Source organism: Nanorana parkeri, unplaced genomic scaffold, assembly GCF_000935625.1.
Source record: "Nanorana parkeri isolate BGI_ZX_2015 unplaced genomic scaffold, ASM93562v1 scaffold1808, whole genome shotgun sequence".
NCBI lineage: Eukaryota > Metazoa > Chordata > Amphibia > Anura > Dicroglossidae > Nanorana > Nanorana parkeri.
In genome coordinates, this window is record NW_017308076.1 from 37,094 (window position 1) to 53,577 (window position 16,484).

The 16,484-nt window shown below is 42.6% G+C and overlaps 1 protein-coding gene across 1 annotated transcript in view; it reads right to left on the bottom strand.

Annotated features, from left to right (window-relative positions):
* Positions 1–476: 476 nt before the first annotated feature.
* The window catches only part of TBCCD1 (TBCC domain containing 1), a 27,869-nt gene continuing 11,861 nt past the window's right edge, over positions 477–16,484 (bottom strand). The window contains exons 3-6 of the mRNA XM_018571675.1: positions 11,970–12,336; positions 7,152–7,338; positions 5,113–5,607; positions 477–616 (exon numbers count right to left, since the gene is read on the bottom strand). Of these exons, the coding sequence (XP_018427177.1) occupies positions 487–616; positions 5,113–5,607; positions 7,152–7,338; positions 11,970–12,336 (1,179 nt within the window). The 3' untranslated portion in view covers positions 477–486. The remainder of the gene's footprint in view (positions 617–5,112; positions 5,608–7,151; positions 7,339–11,969; positions 12,337–16,484) is intronic.

Here is a 16,484-nt window from a genome sequence, read left to right on the forward strand (position 1 = left end):
AACACACTAAAGAATGTTGACGCAAAACATCAATTTCATGCTTCTTTCACAGGATTGAGAACATAACTAGAGTGGTAATAGTTTAAGAGGCAAAATATCTCCATAAATTGCACAGTAAACAGTTTCAGTTGCTTGCTAGGATGAATTACTGTCAATAATACTGCCCGAGTAAGAGGTACACAGACATGGAAAGCCATGGAAATGTTAAAAGTCTTGATCTGCATGGTGACTCAAGGTTTGTAAGCTAGTCAGCGTCACCAATTTTCTCAAAAAGTTTACTTCCATTAAAAAAGTACTGGGGATTAGGGATTTTGTATACATACACACAACAGATATACTAGAGAGAGCTTTCATTAGGAACGGCAATACATGTTTAGTAGGCATTATAAATGAATAAGCTTCTCTGGACATGTGAAAAATACATGCGTACATAGGAGGAATCCCGTTACACAATACCTGTTCACTAGCTAAAAATGTACATGTACTTCAATCAGCAGCTTGCTTTGTAATAGTATTTGCTGGCACAAGCCTATCCAGCTCATGTCTGTTTCCAGTTTTAACCAGCCATTCACTGAATTGGTATTCAACAAGTGCTTGAAACCTTTTCTTCTGTTCCCTGTAAAGTGCAAAGAAAGGAAAAAATGTCAAAGTATCAGTAAAAGCAGCGTCTATGTTTCCATGTTCTGATGTAGTCTTGCAGCCTTTTTACTCTGAAGGAACCCATGAAATAATTTTCCAGTATCAGGGAACCGCTACTAAGTAGAGCTGCAGCTAACGATTATTTTCAAAATCGATTAGTTAGCCGATTATTAAGTTCGATTAATCGGTTAATCGGATAAACAATAAAATAAATGTTAAAAAATGGCTCCAGTGATGGACTACTAGTTTGTATTGAGATTGCACTCCATCACAGGAGTAAGCTTGGAGCGGTGGAAGTAAAAAAGAAAAGAAAAAAGTGTGGTGTGCAATATAGTGAAATGGAAAGTGTAAAATTATACAGCAATGAATGCAGAATGGCACCGGCTATAGAGGACTACAAAACCCAGCAATACTACATTGTACAGCGCAATGCAGAATATCACCAGCTATAGAGGAGCACAATAAATCCCAGCAATAGTACATTATAGCTGGTGGTATTCTGCATTGCGCTGTATAATGTACGTTTGCTAGGTTTTGTAGTCCTCTATAGCCAGTGGTATTCGGCAGTGCACCACTGTATAATGTATTATTACTGGGATTTGTAGTCCTCTATACAGCGCAGTGCAGAATATCACCAACTATAAAGGAGTACAACAAATCCCAGCAATAGTACATTATACATACAGTGTATAATGTATTGCTGGGATTTGTATTCCTCTATAGCTGATGGAACATATACAGCACAACGTACCATCAGCTATAGAGGAATACAAATCCCAGCAATACATTATAGAGCACCATGTGTGGGAGTGTGCAGGCTTACCTGAGCAGTCTTCCAGCAACTTGCTTCTGAGATTGGGCCTGTCTATCGGCGGCTGTCATCACCCCACACCTGCTCCTCCTTACTACATCTCCCCGCGTCCCTATGCCGATCGAGGAGTGTGAGGCGGGAAGGAGGTGCGGCGTGTAGAACGTGGATGAGGGCGGGTCTGGCAGCGGTGAGCGTGAGTTGGGGAGGAGGTGCGGCGCGCAGCGTGTGTGGAGCCGTGAACAGGGCCAACTGATCAGAAGCCGATTAATCGATTATTGAAATAGTTGACAACTTTTTCAATAATCGATTATAATCGATTATGTCGATTAGTTGTTGCAGCCCTACTACTAAGAATATAATGCTCAGCAAGTTGTGATTAGAACAAATATTAAAAAACTAAAAGCGGATTATTTAGTAAACATGACACCCAAAGCAAATCATTTTTCAAAAACTTTAAGTTTAATAGCAATATTATTTAGGGATGCAGATACTTTTTTCTGTACTCGCCGATACCGAGTAACGGTGGCCAGATTATCAGGAAGTTGGGCAGTGGATCATGACCCGTCGCCCGGCTTCCTGATTGCCTGTGAAGCTGGTGTTCTAGCGAAAGAACACTAGCTTCACATGCCAAGGCTGCCTAACAGGTAAAGTCAGCTTCCTGACCAATCAGGAAGCCAGACGGCACATCATGACTCGCGTCCCGGGTTCCTGATTGGTCAGGAAGCCACGCTACCTAGCCAATCAGAAAGCCAGGACGCGAGTCATGACGTGCTGCCCAGCTTCCCGATTGGTTAGGTAGCCAGGCTGCTTACCAACAAGTAAAGCTGGCTTCCTAACCAATGAGGAGGCCAGGCAGCACGTCATGACATGCTTCCTGATTGGCTTTGAAGCTGGCTTCACTTGTTCCTAGGCGGCCTGGCTTCCTGGCCAATCAGGAGGCAGGTCGTAACCCACCGCCTGGCTTCCTGATTGGAAAGGAAGCCGGCTCCATGCTCCCTCGGCACTTGCAGTCAGAGGGAGATCTGGTATCGGAGTAAGTATCGGAGCGTTTGGGCGAGTATGAGTACTCTCCCAAATACTCAGTATCGGCCCCCATACCAATACTGGTATTGGTGCATCCCTAATTAATATGAATAATCAGTAATGCAGGCATTAAAAACTTTGGCACCCTTTACACTAGTGGTTTGGCAGGAAAACAATCCACCACTGGTTTAGGGAACCCCCAGCAATGTGTGGAGGAACCTTAGTTGAGAAAGGCTGTTTCGAAGATTATGTTTCTTGTACTTTAACCCTTTCGCTGCCAAGCAGTTTTTTTGCAAGCATTTTAGGCCTAAAAATTACTTAAAACTAGGGATGCACCGATACTAGTATCAGTGCCGATACAAGGCATTTTCAAAAGCACTTCTACTCATAAAAAGGACAGCCCCACACCTGCAGTACAGCGCTGGAGAGCCCGACGCCCATCACCCGCCAGTACAGCCATGGGGAACCGCGATCGCAGCCCTGGAGAGCCCGGCAGTACAGCCCTGGTGACACCACCGCACTTCTGAGTGACCCTTCCAGCCATTCTGGAGCCTGCCATACCCTCCCGAGAGCAGGTATGTAAACTTTTATACTGCAGCTGCCTATTGAACTTCTCTTGTTGGTGTGCGTTACAGTGCTAATCAAATGCAATAGAGAATGGCAACCGGCAATAGTGAGGACTACAAATCTTAGCAACCCATGATTGCTGTATAATCATGGGTTGACGGGATCTGTAGTCCTTTATTGCTGGTTGGCATTCTCCATTGCTGAAACTTGGCCTTGAAAAAAAATGGTATTGTTGTATCCCTACCTAAAACCCCCCGAGTTATACATTTCCGGAAAGCACAGACGCTGTAGAATAAAATGGTGGCAGTTGCAAACTTTTACGTTGCATGATATTAGCGCAACGCTTTATAAAACCGCAAAATTCTGTAAACAAATACGCAACATGGCAAGCTTAAAAATTGCATGACAAAATACAGTACTCTACATTGTCCATAGGCGACGCTTTAAAAGCCCTAATTGGCCCTAGCATTATTGCTCCCAGTCCGGCACGTGACGATACCTTACGTGTAGCGTAATTGTCTTTTTTGTACGTACGCACTCCTGATGCGTGTTTATGTTAGTATGTGCGCATTCGCGGGGAAATGGGGGATTTTTAACATTTTTTAAAATTTTACATAACTACATTGCCATCACATAGTAGGATCACAAGCCCCCTATGTTATAGCATATTACTGGTGACAGGTTCTCCTTAAGGTGACATTAGGGGTCTCATTCGTGTCAGCTTCCCTAGCTGGGGAATGACGACGGAGGAGATGGAAGTGATGCAAATTGATTCCGGCTCCATTCAGCGGAGAGGAGATCGGCAAACAGATGTGCTGGTCTCTCCCACCAACGCCTGTGATACTGGTCCCAGGCCCACAGGAAGGGCAGCGGAGCCTGGTAAACAAGGCGGGCGGAGGACCCATTTACCAGCCCCCCGGAAACGATCTGGTGGCAGCTCAGCTGCCAGGATCGATGTCAGTATAGAGTCCCAGAAGCTATCTGTTTACAGGGGCCTGAGGCAAGTGTTGTATGGGTTAAAAAGGACAACTGTTTTTTTAGTTTTTTTAGAGAAAGTCAAATTAACGTCTCAGAAACTACATGGGGGACTGTTGGATTTTATTACAGCATTTTAACTCTAAATGTATCTATACTGGTCTTTATTATATTCTTCCATGTTTCATATAAAGGATTAAAAGCAAGAATACATATTTTCAGCTTCAACTAAATGGTTATTGGTGTGGTAGACAGACAGCAAGAGGATACAGGTGCTCTTTGTATCCATTGTATCCATCAGTGTATAAAACCTAAAGCATCATTCTAAATAGAAACATTAACCCCTTCGTAACTGACAATGTACAGTGTAAGTCGCCAGCATCGGGGCTGTTTAAACAGACTCCCGGTGACTTTTGCCGCCAAAAATGTTTAAAAGTCCCCCCACTCCCGCGTCGCCACATAAAAACGCGTTGGGTGCGCCTACGTATGAAAACGACGAACGCGCTACACATGTTGGGTATTCTAGGCCAGTACTTTGGGGTATCTCTAAATTGATGACCTGTGGGGGCTTTTAAAGCGTCTTCTGTGGACTTTTTGGGGTACTGCAGTTTTTCGCCGTTTCACGGACGCACGCAATTTGTAAACTGGGCATGTTGGGTATCGTTCTACTCGTTGTAACCTCATCTTTTATATTTAATTTAAAAAATTGGTATTTTGTTGTGTTTTGGGGCATTTAATTAAATTTATCACTAAATTTTGGGGTTTAATAAGGAGTTGCGCCAATATTGCGCAATATAAAAATTTGGAACCACCACCATTATATTGTATAGGGTCTTGGCATTCAGAAAATATATAAATGTGTGGGGGTTTTAAGTAATTTTCAGGCCTAAAATGTGGAATATAACGGGTGCAAAAAATTAAAAAAGGCCTCAGTCATGAAGGGGTTAAGTTAACACAAAGTGTACATGGCTCTTAGATTAATGGGACATATAAAAAGAGAAAGAAAAACATATATACAGCAGGTGATAAACTGGTTTACTAAATAAAAAAGGTCAAAATGTACAAAACAAAAAAAGTGAAAATAAATAAAGGCTTACCCGTTTAATTTTGCATCCTTAACAGTTTTGTGCCACATTTGTACCTTTTGCTGCCTTTGCTCCATTGTCTTAAGAAATGCTGGGGGTAAGCCTCCAGGAATTTCAGTTGTATCACCTTCCATTTCAAAAGGCACAGCAAATGTATAAAATTCTCGAGGGGACATGAGTTTCCAGACCTGGGAGTCACTTTCTGCAGAAAAAAACTGTGGCCTGTCCCAGTAATTAGGTAAAGTGGCTAAACCAGTTTGTCCCATGTGATCTTCTAGCATTCCATAGTAAGTATGATATGGAGCAAAAATAACACCCTGATTTCCATTAAATAACACAGGCCTTGTAGGAGTAAGTATATGAAAAGTGCAGCTTGTTGTAGAAGACAGTGACAAGCGCTGACATACACTTATAACTTTCACATGGTCACACATCTGAACATGAACAACTGTTTGCACTGGCCCAAGGACAAATGTGCTATTCCGACATTTTTCAATGGTTACACTCCTAGACAAAAAAAATAAAATTCAATTATTTTAAACTATAATACAATATTTTATAGTTTCTAAAAATTCATGCACAAATTAATCTTCATAAATGTCACTAAAACTATACATACATTGCAGTTATATTTCTATAAACATGACTCCATTATCTGAGTAACTAGAAAAAAAAAACCCAGCAAATTGCAATGCAACCTTGAAATACTAGACCTTCCTTGGCAGGTCCGATTCCCCTAAACTACCAATCTTAAAGATTAAACAGTTGTTAGCCCTTTTGTTCTAGGACTTATGCCAAGCAGTATCAGAGCTCAAATACAATCCAAAGCAATAAACAGTTAATAGATAGAGCCATTTCATCCCTTTGTAATTAGTGCCACAAATTACACATATTCTGATGCTGAATAATTTGTCAATGAAACTGTATTTCAGTTTCTAAAGGGCTTTGTTGATATCCCAGGATGATGGTACATGCCATTTACAACAACTCTGACTAAAAAGGTTTCCCACATTTTTCTGAGCTTTTAAAAGATGTCGGATCTACTTCCCTATGTATTCCCTTTTAAAGTTTGAATGCAAATCACTACTAGCACCAAGTTAAAGGACTATTTAGGCTCAACTGAACGTTCACTGTCAAAGGGAGACTGGGATGGTTGATCAGCATTTTCCAGGGGCATAGTTGACTTGCTATTCTGGCCAGCCAGAGTAGCCTGCGAGTAATATTCTTACATGCAGCGGTAGGTTGTTTTTTTTAAGTAAGCCTCTCAGAAGATGGGGAGCCACAGGAGCCATTAAAACAGACTTCAATAACCTACAATGGTAACAAGCTTTGGATTTCCTGGAACCCTTAGAAAAGAAAGCTGCATGAGGCTCAGGCAGCAACCAATGCTTAAACAGTAGAGTAAGCACTCGTACTATGTCTCTTCTGCAAGAAATGCACCTTGCTGTTCTGTTCATAAGAATATTTAGCATTCACAGCTCAGTGTAAAATCCCAGCATCAGCCAGGAGTCTGGATGGCTGAACGTCTGTCTGTGTACATGCGCCTGCATTATGTCATCCCAACCCAGTCAGATTGGATGATCCTGTACCCCAAAATAAAAATGGGCGAAGATGGCGGCTCCTGCTTAGAAGCTCGCAGACATCATATCACATCACATCACTGGAGTGGAGGTAAACATTTACAGACTCCACTTTAGTCACCAGTGTAGCCTAACTGAAAGGCTTGACGTACAGAAATGGCCAGGGAACTGCAAATATCATTGCTTAAGTATTCCGATGTGCCCCAGTTTCTCCAAATATAAGATGTTCAGCTGCAACACCGCTAGGAAAATAAGACTAAAGTGAAGATTAAAAAAGAAAAAAAGGAAGACCGATGTTCTTGTAATGAGCACAGCAAATGCCTTATTATAAAATATTCTATTACCAAGGAAGACAGCTTGGTAATGGTATTAACACTGTATTAAAACAGTAAGGGTTAAATATTTGTATTGCAGTGTATGTACAAAAATACTTTAAACTAAAAGATTTTAATCCATATACAAAAATCTCACCTTAAAGGAGATAATAGATATATATAAGACTCATTGCAGTTCATTATTTTTACACGTGCATTGACCAGCGTTTCTGAACTTTTTGCCAATGTTTGTCTGCATATGTGACTCATGACAACCATATGATTACCAGGTGGCACTTTGTAAATGTTGCAAGCAATCTTTGCCCTTCTACTCGAACCATCAACTAAAACAAAAGGAAAAAGAGTTGGGTTAAATAGGCTTCATTACAAACCAGTGTGAATAGGATTTTTGACTTGCCTGTAAAATACTTTTCTGGAAGTACAGTATACAACACATGATCTTTAGTCTTAACCCTGGGTTATATACAGCTACCTTCAGGTTACTGGAAATTGGCAAACCCCCATATAAACCTTGACTCTCCCAACAAGCCTCAGTTTGGTAGCAAGCGATAGTGAGATCAAACAGAGGTGAGGGACCCATGCCATGTGCTGTACTCCAGGAAGGGGATTTTACAGGTAAGGGAAAATCCTATTTTCCTAATTGTACAGGACACAAGTTCTTTAGTCTTAACCCTTTACTCTCATCCCCAAACACTAACTGAGGGGTGGGTAATACAGCAAACGCTAACAGGCCCACAACAAACAGTAAGAAAAAAAACCTCAGAAGGACTTAGAGGGCAGTTTGAAGAAACTAAAGCCCCAAACTGGCATTAGAAGATGCATAAACATTCACCTGGTGAAAATTAACACATGTGTGAATAGAAGACCAGGTAGCTGCTTGCAAATTTGGGAAACAGATACCTAATGCTGAAAAGCCCACAAATCACTAACCTAGCAATAGTGGAGCAAAAAGCAGGGAGCCCCAGGAAGAAGACTCAGGAACAACAACTAAGGAATCAGTTTGCTGGAACAGAGGTAACCTGCAGTTGAGGAACCTAAAGTTCTGCCCAGGCCAAGATGAGATCAGCTTCTCTGTGAGTTGTGTTGGTTCTGGTGACCCCCTGGTGGTTTATGTAGGCCTCAGCCGTGGCATTGTATTACTAAATCCTGGTTGGGTGACCCTGCAGCCACGGCTCAGGTAGCCCAATCGGCAAGTCGGATTCAGGGTGGATTTCCGAAGACTGAGACTCCCAACAAATCTCTGCAGTCTGCACCATCGACTGTACAATGGCTGACAGACAGAACATGGGCCTATTGATCCTGAGGAGGAGACCGTCTAGATATGGTGTGGATTCCTTGAGAGCAAAGCAGAGCCAGGACTGGGGCAAGCACCTTGGTGAAGACCTGAGACACCATGGACAGGCTAAAAAGGAAGAGAAGCAAAGTGACAATATTGTGTATCCACAGCAAAGCACAGAACGTGCTGATGGGGTGAGAAAAATGGGAAGGTGCAAGAGTGCATCTTAGATACTCAAAGACTTAAGAGCTCCCCTTGCTGATGGAAGGCAATGACTGACTTGATTAATTCCATACGGAATTTCTGGACACGAGGGAACCGATTAAGATGCTTTATATCAAATGCTCCTTGTGCCCTTGGGAACTGTAAATAGGTTTGAGTAGAAACCTTGAAATCCTGCCTCCGGCGAAATGGGGGCTGTTACTCCTTGAGAGAGTAGCTGTTGGAGAGTTGCATAGAGGTCTGCCCACTTTAAGGGAAGAGGGTAGGTGAGTGCATGAATTGGGGTCAGAGGCAAAGTCGTTTGTACCCAATGGACATGACGCTCTGCACCCAAAGGTTTGGAATTTCCCAGGACCAGATGATTGCAAAGGTTGACAGGCTTCCCCCAACTTTTGCAAGTGGAGGGCAACTCCTCACTGAAAGAAGGGCTTGGTTCTAGACCTGGCAGTCTTAGCGGACTAAGACTAAAAAGGCATTCTGCTAAAGGTCATTCTCTGAAGATGCTTCTTGCATGGGAGTTCTAGAAAACAGATGGATCATTCAGAACAGAGCAAATATCTCACACCATGTGCTTAGTCTAGACAGCAAGGGTCTGAAAGACCAACCTGGATGCAACCAAAGAAAACTAGGCCTTAAAACAGGGCTTTCAACCTCAATACACTGAATCCTTGACACCGTGAACATCTTACACCAGAACCTCCAGTCTTGTTAAAAGGAAGAAATGTCTCAAGCCACCACAGTGACTGTCCATTTCTTAAGAAAATCCTCCTGGATATGGTATTGCTAAGAAAAACACTTTGGAGGAACACAAAGCTCTTCAGGGTGTGGCCAGTTACCATACAGAAATGGCTCTAAGAGCGAGTGAACTGGAAAGGTCTTAGCAGGTTTGGTAATTTTTGGTGAACCCATGCTGGAGACCTTAGAGTAGTCGGAGTTGGACTGCCCTAACAGCTATGAGTGCACCACATCAACCGGGGAAGCAATGGTATCCTTAGGTTTCGAAGAGATATCAGAAAGCGCCTAATCACATTTCTCAGAGACAAAGGACGCTTCATACTTGTCCACCTCCTCCTCAAGCACTGCAGCAGCCATGAGATGAAAGTTAGAAACTGACTCTGGAGGAGTGGATGAAGGGGCACAATTTCAACTCCTGCAATCTACTGCCTCTAAAAAGGCCTGAGATCCTACCTATAAAGTTATAAATAGTGGCTAAGAATGCCTCTCTCCATAAAGGAGAAGGAGGGGTGTGCACCTGAGGTAACAATAGAGCCCTTAGCGGAAGGGAGAAAAATCAGACTGCAGTGGTCAGAGCTGAGGCCTGCAGGAGAGAGAGACCATCACGAGCATCTCTCCCCCGGCCCCATTAGCCGAGTGTGAGCTGGCGAGACCCCCTGGCCCACTGCCCTTTCATCTATGATCTTCCATGCATGGTGCAGAACATCCCCCAAAGAGATACTCACAGGCCTAATGCTGTGTTTAATGCTCCGGAAGGGTACACCACCTGAGCCGTAGTGATGGTGGAATAGGGACAGGGCTCCAATGGCTGATGGACAACGGCCCAAGACCAGTACCCAACACCCTCTGGTTAACCCAATGATGGACAACTCCTAGAAGCCAAGTAGTCAATACTCCCTAAAAGTTACGGCTGGGACCTGAATTTTGAGGTTCTCTAGTTGTTGTCAAAAAACTTGGATCCTAAAAAGGGAAAAAAATAATTCTGCTGGCTCTTGGTTTGGACTGGCTTCTGAATTACACAATCTGCTCAACCTTTGGGTTAACCCAATACAATGCACCATGTGCCAGGGTTTGCGGCCATGCTAGGTTTTTTGTCTAGAGCAACATTAGAGGCCAGGTATGTCTGCCATTGGGTGTGGTCCAGCAATGGTCGGCCATGGTTAAGTCGAGGAGTCAACCAATCTGGAAAGAAGCCGAAAATGGAGCTGCAGACTTGAAGAAAAAAAAAATATTATAGAAAGGAGGTAAGCTTCTCTCAGTTGACAGAAGATGTCCATAATCCAAAGGAACAGAGGCTTGCTGGGAAAGGGTGGGGTTAAACAGGGTTTGTCACTGCAGCTCTTTTTTTTTGCCAGTTTTCTATCACCTGAAGGCAGCTGCATATAACCCAGGGTTAGGACTAAAGATTCTGTGTCCTTTACTAAATAATTAAGAAATATAAATATTCCAGGTTAGAGCGGCTCCAAGCTGCTGCTCCAGTTACAAAAAACTAAGACATTGTGCAGCTTACAATTAGAAAGTACATTTAGGAAAAGGTGATTGTAGGTGCCAGTGAAGGATAGAATAGGTGCCAGTGCAGGATAGAATATGCTCCTGAGCAGTAGACGTGATGTTTTATAAAATGGTGACAATATCTTCTTCACTGCTGTTATTACTTCCATTACAAATGTACCTTTCATTACTCGGCATAACAATTTTCCTTATCCTCAGTTTGGATGCGATTGGTTGATTCTGAACACAGCCACATCCCTAATTATAAGGCTGGGCACACACCTTACAACCATCGCAAGACTTTTGTCTTGCGATGTTTGTAAGGTAATTAAAAAAAACTTACGATCTGCCTATCTTGGACAGGCAGATCGTACTTGCGATAATCGCAAACCCCGCCCCGCTGTGGGGCAGGCTTCCGATGACCGCAATGCTGAACGGGCAGTGTGTGCTTGCGCACACCGGCCCGTCCGGCTTTTATCTTACGAACATGCTACACACTCGCCGAGAATCGTACGATTTTCGGTGGGTGTGTAGCATGTTCGTAAGATAAAAGTCATGCGACCTTACAGTAGCAAAGGTCGCACGGCTCCCACATTCCTTACGATAATCGTACGATCGTGGGATTTCCCACGATTATCGTATGGTGTATGGGCACCTTAAGAGAGAGTGTACACTTATGCAGCCACATTATTTATCTCGGTCTGATTTGTTTACATCTCAAAATGTTTACGAGTGTGTAAACCTTTTATATCCACTGTATATACCATCTACTACACAGCATGAAAAAGTCAGTGTAACTGGTGCTATACTGTATATGCACAATGCCAATTCTTTGCCAATGTAAAAAGAAATGCTGGGTCACAGCTCCATCTGCACTGGCACGCGATGGCATTGGCTGTAATTGGCAGCTCTCTAGGCTTTTTTCCCCACCTCTCCGCTCTGGTGTGTCAATTGGGAATGCAGAAAACCATTGTTTTCTGTGTGTCCTTGCAGACCTGTGCTGTTCAGGTGCAGAGAAAAGCAGAGTTCCGCATATAGTGTGAACGAGCCCTAACAGATTGCTTGCTTTATATCCGACATTAGTACACCTTTTTGCATATGATCAGTTTATGGCAATTTTTGTTCATTTGCATGTACATTGCACATCCCCAATCAGTGAAAATCGATACGAAATAAAAATCACTCACAACCTATACATGCGGAGATACAACAAATATTAAAAACACTTACTTTGTTCTGCCCAAGCTAACGTTTTACCAGACTTCACACAGGTGGACATTCCAAACGGATTCACCACAAAATTATCCTTTACCCATGCTTGCAGCTTGCTCAGTGAAAATGATTCAGTCGTTTTTGAATAACCACTTCTAAACTGTAAAGGATGCCATGTAGTTAAATCAACAAAAGGATGGACAGTCCTATTCTTATCCATTGTTCCCTCGATGAGAAAGTCCAGTGCTCGGGCTGCCCCAATGGACAACAGACTGTATTCACTTGAATGGCAGGATTTAGTAAGCTGATCTGGATCCAAAAGCAACTCCAATAGGTAAGATATATGGTTCTGTATAAATGCATGGTGGCTATAATCATCCCAGTTCTAATAAGGAAAAACAGACAAAATCACAGTTAGAGTGAATAGCATTGTTATTGCTGGATTATAGCACTTTAATAGTAATTATGAATATTAATATTCATTTCAAACAAATGCAAGTAGTAGTATAGCACTTTTTGGCTATGATTGGAGGTGAAAATGTTAGTGCATAAGGCTCGTTCATACCACAAAACAAAATCCATGCTCTCCGACATGTAGTTTTCTGTACAGGCCACATCAAGGCACAAAATTCGAACATCTTTTTTTGTGTTTGAATAGGCGCATTGTGTTGATGTAGGTTGCATAAAACTGCATACATGCTGCATTTTTATGCAATGCACAGCAACACACCTGTGTGGTGCGAACAGAATGCAGAGAAAACAATTATCTATGTTTTCTTGTGATGAGCTGCATTGATCAACCCAGCTCAACAGACATGGTGTGATTGAGCCCTAAAATGTAACTAAACCTTTACCAAAAGTGGCAATTTATAACCAGCTGGTCTGTGCTGTCCAAGGCCTTGGTAATCACATTGCACCTCTGATAACTTCATCCCTCCACAAAGTGGAATACTGGGACGGGAGGCCAGGGAGAAATGCATAACATATAAACATATCTCACAAAAGCATACTAGGGGTTAGCAGGGGTAAGGTGAAAAATGTCACTATGTGAGGCTCAAAAGGGTTTAGAAGCCACAGACCAGCATTTCTGTAGCAACAAATATAAATACGGTTTCTAGATTTGTTTTAAAAAATGTTTTTATTAAATGGTTGTGTGCAGAGAATCAAGCAACATAACTGCAGGGCACATAAACATGAAATTGTACAGACAGTGGCGCACAATAAATCAGGCCATAAATTTAAACAGTCATGAAAGTGGTCAGCAAATTTAGATGCACCAAGCCCATTTGTTGTTAAACAGAACTACAAAAGCAATGTAATAAAATCCAAACGCATATAGAACAAAATCCATTTAAGAGACAAAAAAGTAGGTAACATAAGATAACCATCACCGCAGGCATTCCAAAGTCAGGAAAACGTTTTGTGTCAAGTGCCTCCACCCTCACGGACTTCTAGTGATCCCAGTATTGTTCAGATGAATATCCAGCAAAGGCAAGTTAATAAGTCAACAGTAGGGATGTCTCGATACCGGTACTAGCATCAGTATCGGGACTGATACAGGGCATTTTGACAAATACTTGTCAAAATGCCCCGATACATAGCCCCGAACCTTGCGCTGTTTTTTTTTCTCTTTTCTTACCTCGCCGAGCGTCGCGTCACTGCTGCTCCGGTGGGCGGCACTCCAGGTGGGGTCCTAATTTAGGTGGCCGGCGAATTGCCCAGAGGACCCCACTCGGAGTGCCGTCCACCGGAGCAGCAGTGACGCTCCTCTTCAGCTCAGCGTCGTCCTTCAGTGCCGAGTCAGCACTGGTCCGGTGGGCGGGGCTCCAGGTGAGATCTCAATTTAGCTGGCCGGCACCTATGGGCAAGCTAAATAAGGACCCCACCTGGAGCTCCTCTCACCGGAAGAGCGCTGACTCGTAGCTGCTCTCCCGCACAGTGAGTGTGGACAGGGGGAGGCACTATTAAGCAGGGGATAATAAATCTATGGTCTCCAGTGTATTAGCAGTGTGTACTCTATATGTAGTACACACTGCTAATACACTGGAGGCCATAGATTTACAATTATCCTCTGCTAACATGAATAGGTTAAATGATCCATAGTACATAATAGTACATAACATGTAGTTGTACTATGGATCATTTAACCCATTCTTGTTAGCAGTGCAGAATTTTAAATCTATTGCTGCAGTGCATTCTATATGTAGTACATAGTACATGTACAGATTCCCAATTCACTGCAGCAATAGATTAACAATTGATCCCCTGCTAACATCAATGGGTTAAATAATCCATAGTACAACTACATGTTATGTACTATTATGTACCATGGATCATGATTTAACCTATTCATGTTAGCAGGGCAGAATTGTGAGCGCCTCCCACAAGCTGAGCACCGAGACGCGATCCAGCCCAGCGCCGACTAAGGCACCTCGTGAGGCAACAGGGGTCGGAGTGAAACTGTGAGTGAGGGAAGCTGGGACGGGGCTGGCTGTAAATCTATTGCTATAGTGTACTGGACGTGTGTAATATATATGTAATACATATATATAGCACACACCTCCACCACACTACAGCAATAGATTTACAATTCTCCCCTGCTAACATGAATAGGTTAAATCATGATCCATAGTACATAACATGTAGTTGTACTATGGATCATTTAAAGTCACCTGTCCCTTTAAGAAAAAGTATCGGTAATCGGTATCTGTAAGTACATGAGGTGAAGTACTTGTACTTGGTCTTTAAAAAGTGGTATTGGGACATTCCTAGCCAACAGAATATGGTGCAATCTGCCCCCCTATGCAATACAGAACAACATTCTAACAAGTACATTAAGTTTAAAAAAAAACGTGCAGTCTGATGCTGGGGAGAAAGCCACCTAAGAATAGCCTTCTTGAGTCCCAAAATGCATGTGTGTTCCCAACTAGTTAATCTAAGAACATCAGCAACATGCTCTGGAGTGAGAGTATGGCGTAAGCCAGGGATGGCCGTGCAGCCCTCCAGCTGTGATGGAACTACGAATCCCATGAGGCTTTGCAAGATTCTTACAGCCACGACTCCCGGAGAAAGATGCTTCATGGGATTTGTTGAAATCCCCATAACCCTTTCCATATACGGCAGAGCTGGGTGGCGAGATCTGGCGAGATCTGGTTAACCACATTTTCGGGCAGCAAGAGATGAGGTATCCCGACATGGTAACGTGTATATTTTTAGGTTTACATTTATTCACTAAAAGGTGTGCTTATTAAGTCCCATAAAAACTTTATAGGAACATTTATGCTTTAAAAAAGGAGAACTATTAGGTGAGTGCTTTTCACTCACCTCATAGTTCTAGCCGACCTGTGACAATGAGACTGTCACAGGTCGGCTCAGTAGATCGAGAAGTGAGCGAACACATACAGGCGTTCGCTCACCTCTCGATCCTGTTCGCTCACCTCTCGATTCCCCCCTCCCATCTGCCAGCGCTGACTGGCGGAACGGACGGGGGAGGGGGCGGGTACAGCTGGCTCTGCCTCTAGATAGTCAGAGCCAGCTGTCAGTCACGCAGCTGGGCGGATCCCGTCATCTACGTCGGGATCCACTCCGGCGACTCAGTATACTCAGCTCGCGGTATACCGAGCTTAGGGTAACGGGAGGACGCTAGTTTGTGTCCTCCCGTTACCCTAAGGAGAACTATGGGGGAAAACACTGACCCCATAGTTCTCCTTTAAGATAGAAGTTAGCTGGAGAATTAGAAAGAAACAAAAAAGTTTTATGTCTGCCAGTCCTTGTACTTACCGTCAATCTCTAATCTCCCTAACTACCATTTCATAAAAACATTTTTTTTATATACATTATATATAGATATAAATTACATATCACAATCAATCAAAAAACAATCCTCCCTGTATCATGCATCTGTTGAAGTATTCAAAGATATAAGGCTGCCACATTCAGGATTAAAGGAAAACATTGTCTTAATTTTAAACATTTTCAAATAATTGTATTCTTTTTTAATTTGATAAGAGAATAAACTTTCCATCAAAATGCACTTCATATCTCACTAAGGGAAGCCTTTATTTCAGCAAGCATTTATGAAGTATTAAAGGATATATACTCGAGTATACGTATATACTCGAGTATAAGCCGTCCCGAATATAAGCCGAGGTACCTAATTTTACCACAAAAAAACTGGGAAAAAATATTGACTCGAGTATAAGCCGAGGGTGGGAAATGAGGCAGCTACTGGTAAATGTACAAAATGAAGATAGATACCAATAAAATTACATGAATATTTATTTAAAAGAAAAACAATAACCTAGCTCTGTAAGTGGGAAAGGGGGTACAGGGCTACATATCATGTACTACGGATCATTTAACCCATTCATATTAGCAGAGGATAATTGTAAATCTATTGTTCAGTGCATTCTATATGTAGTATATAGTACATGTACATATAGAGTGCCTGCAACAATACATTTACAATGATCCTCTGCTAACATGAATGGGTTAAATGATCCATAGTACAGGGCTACATACAGATCATTTAAT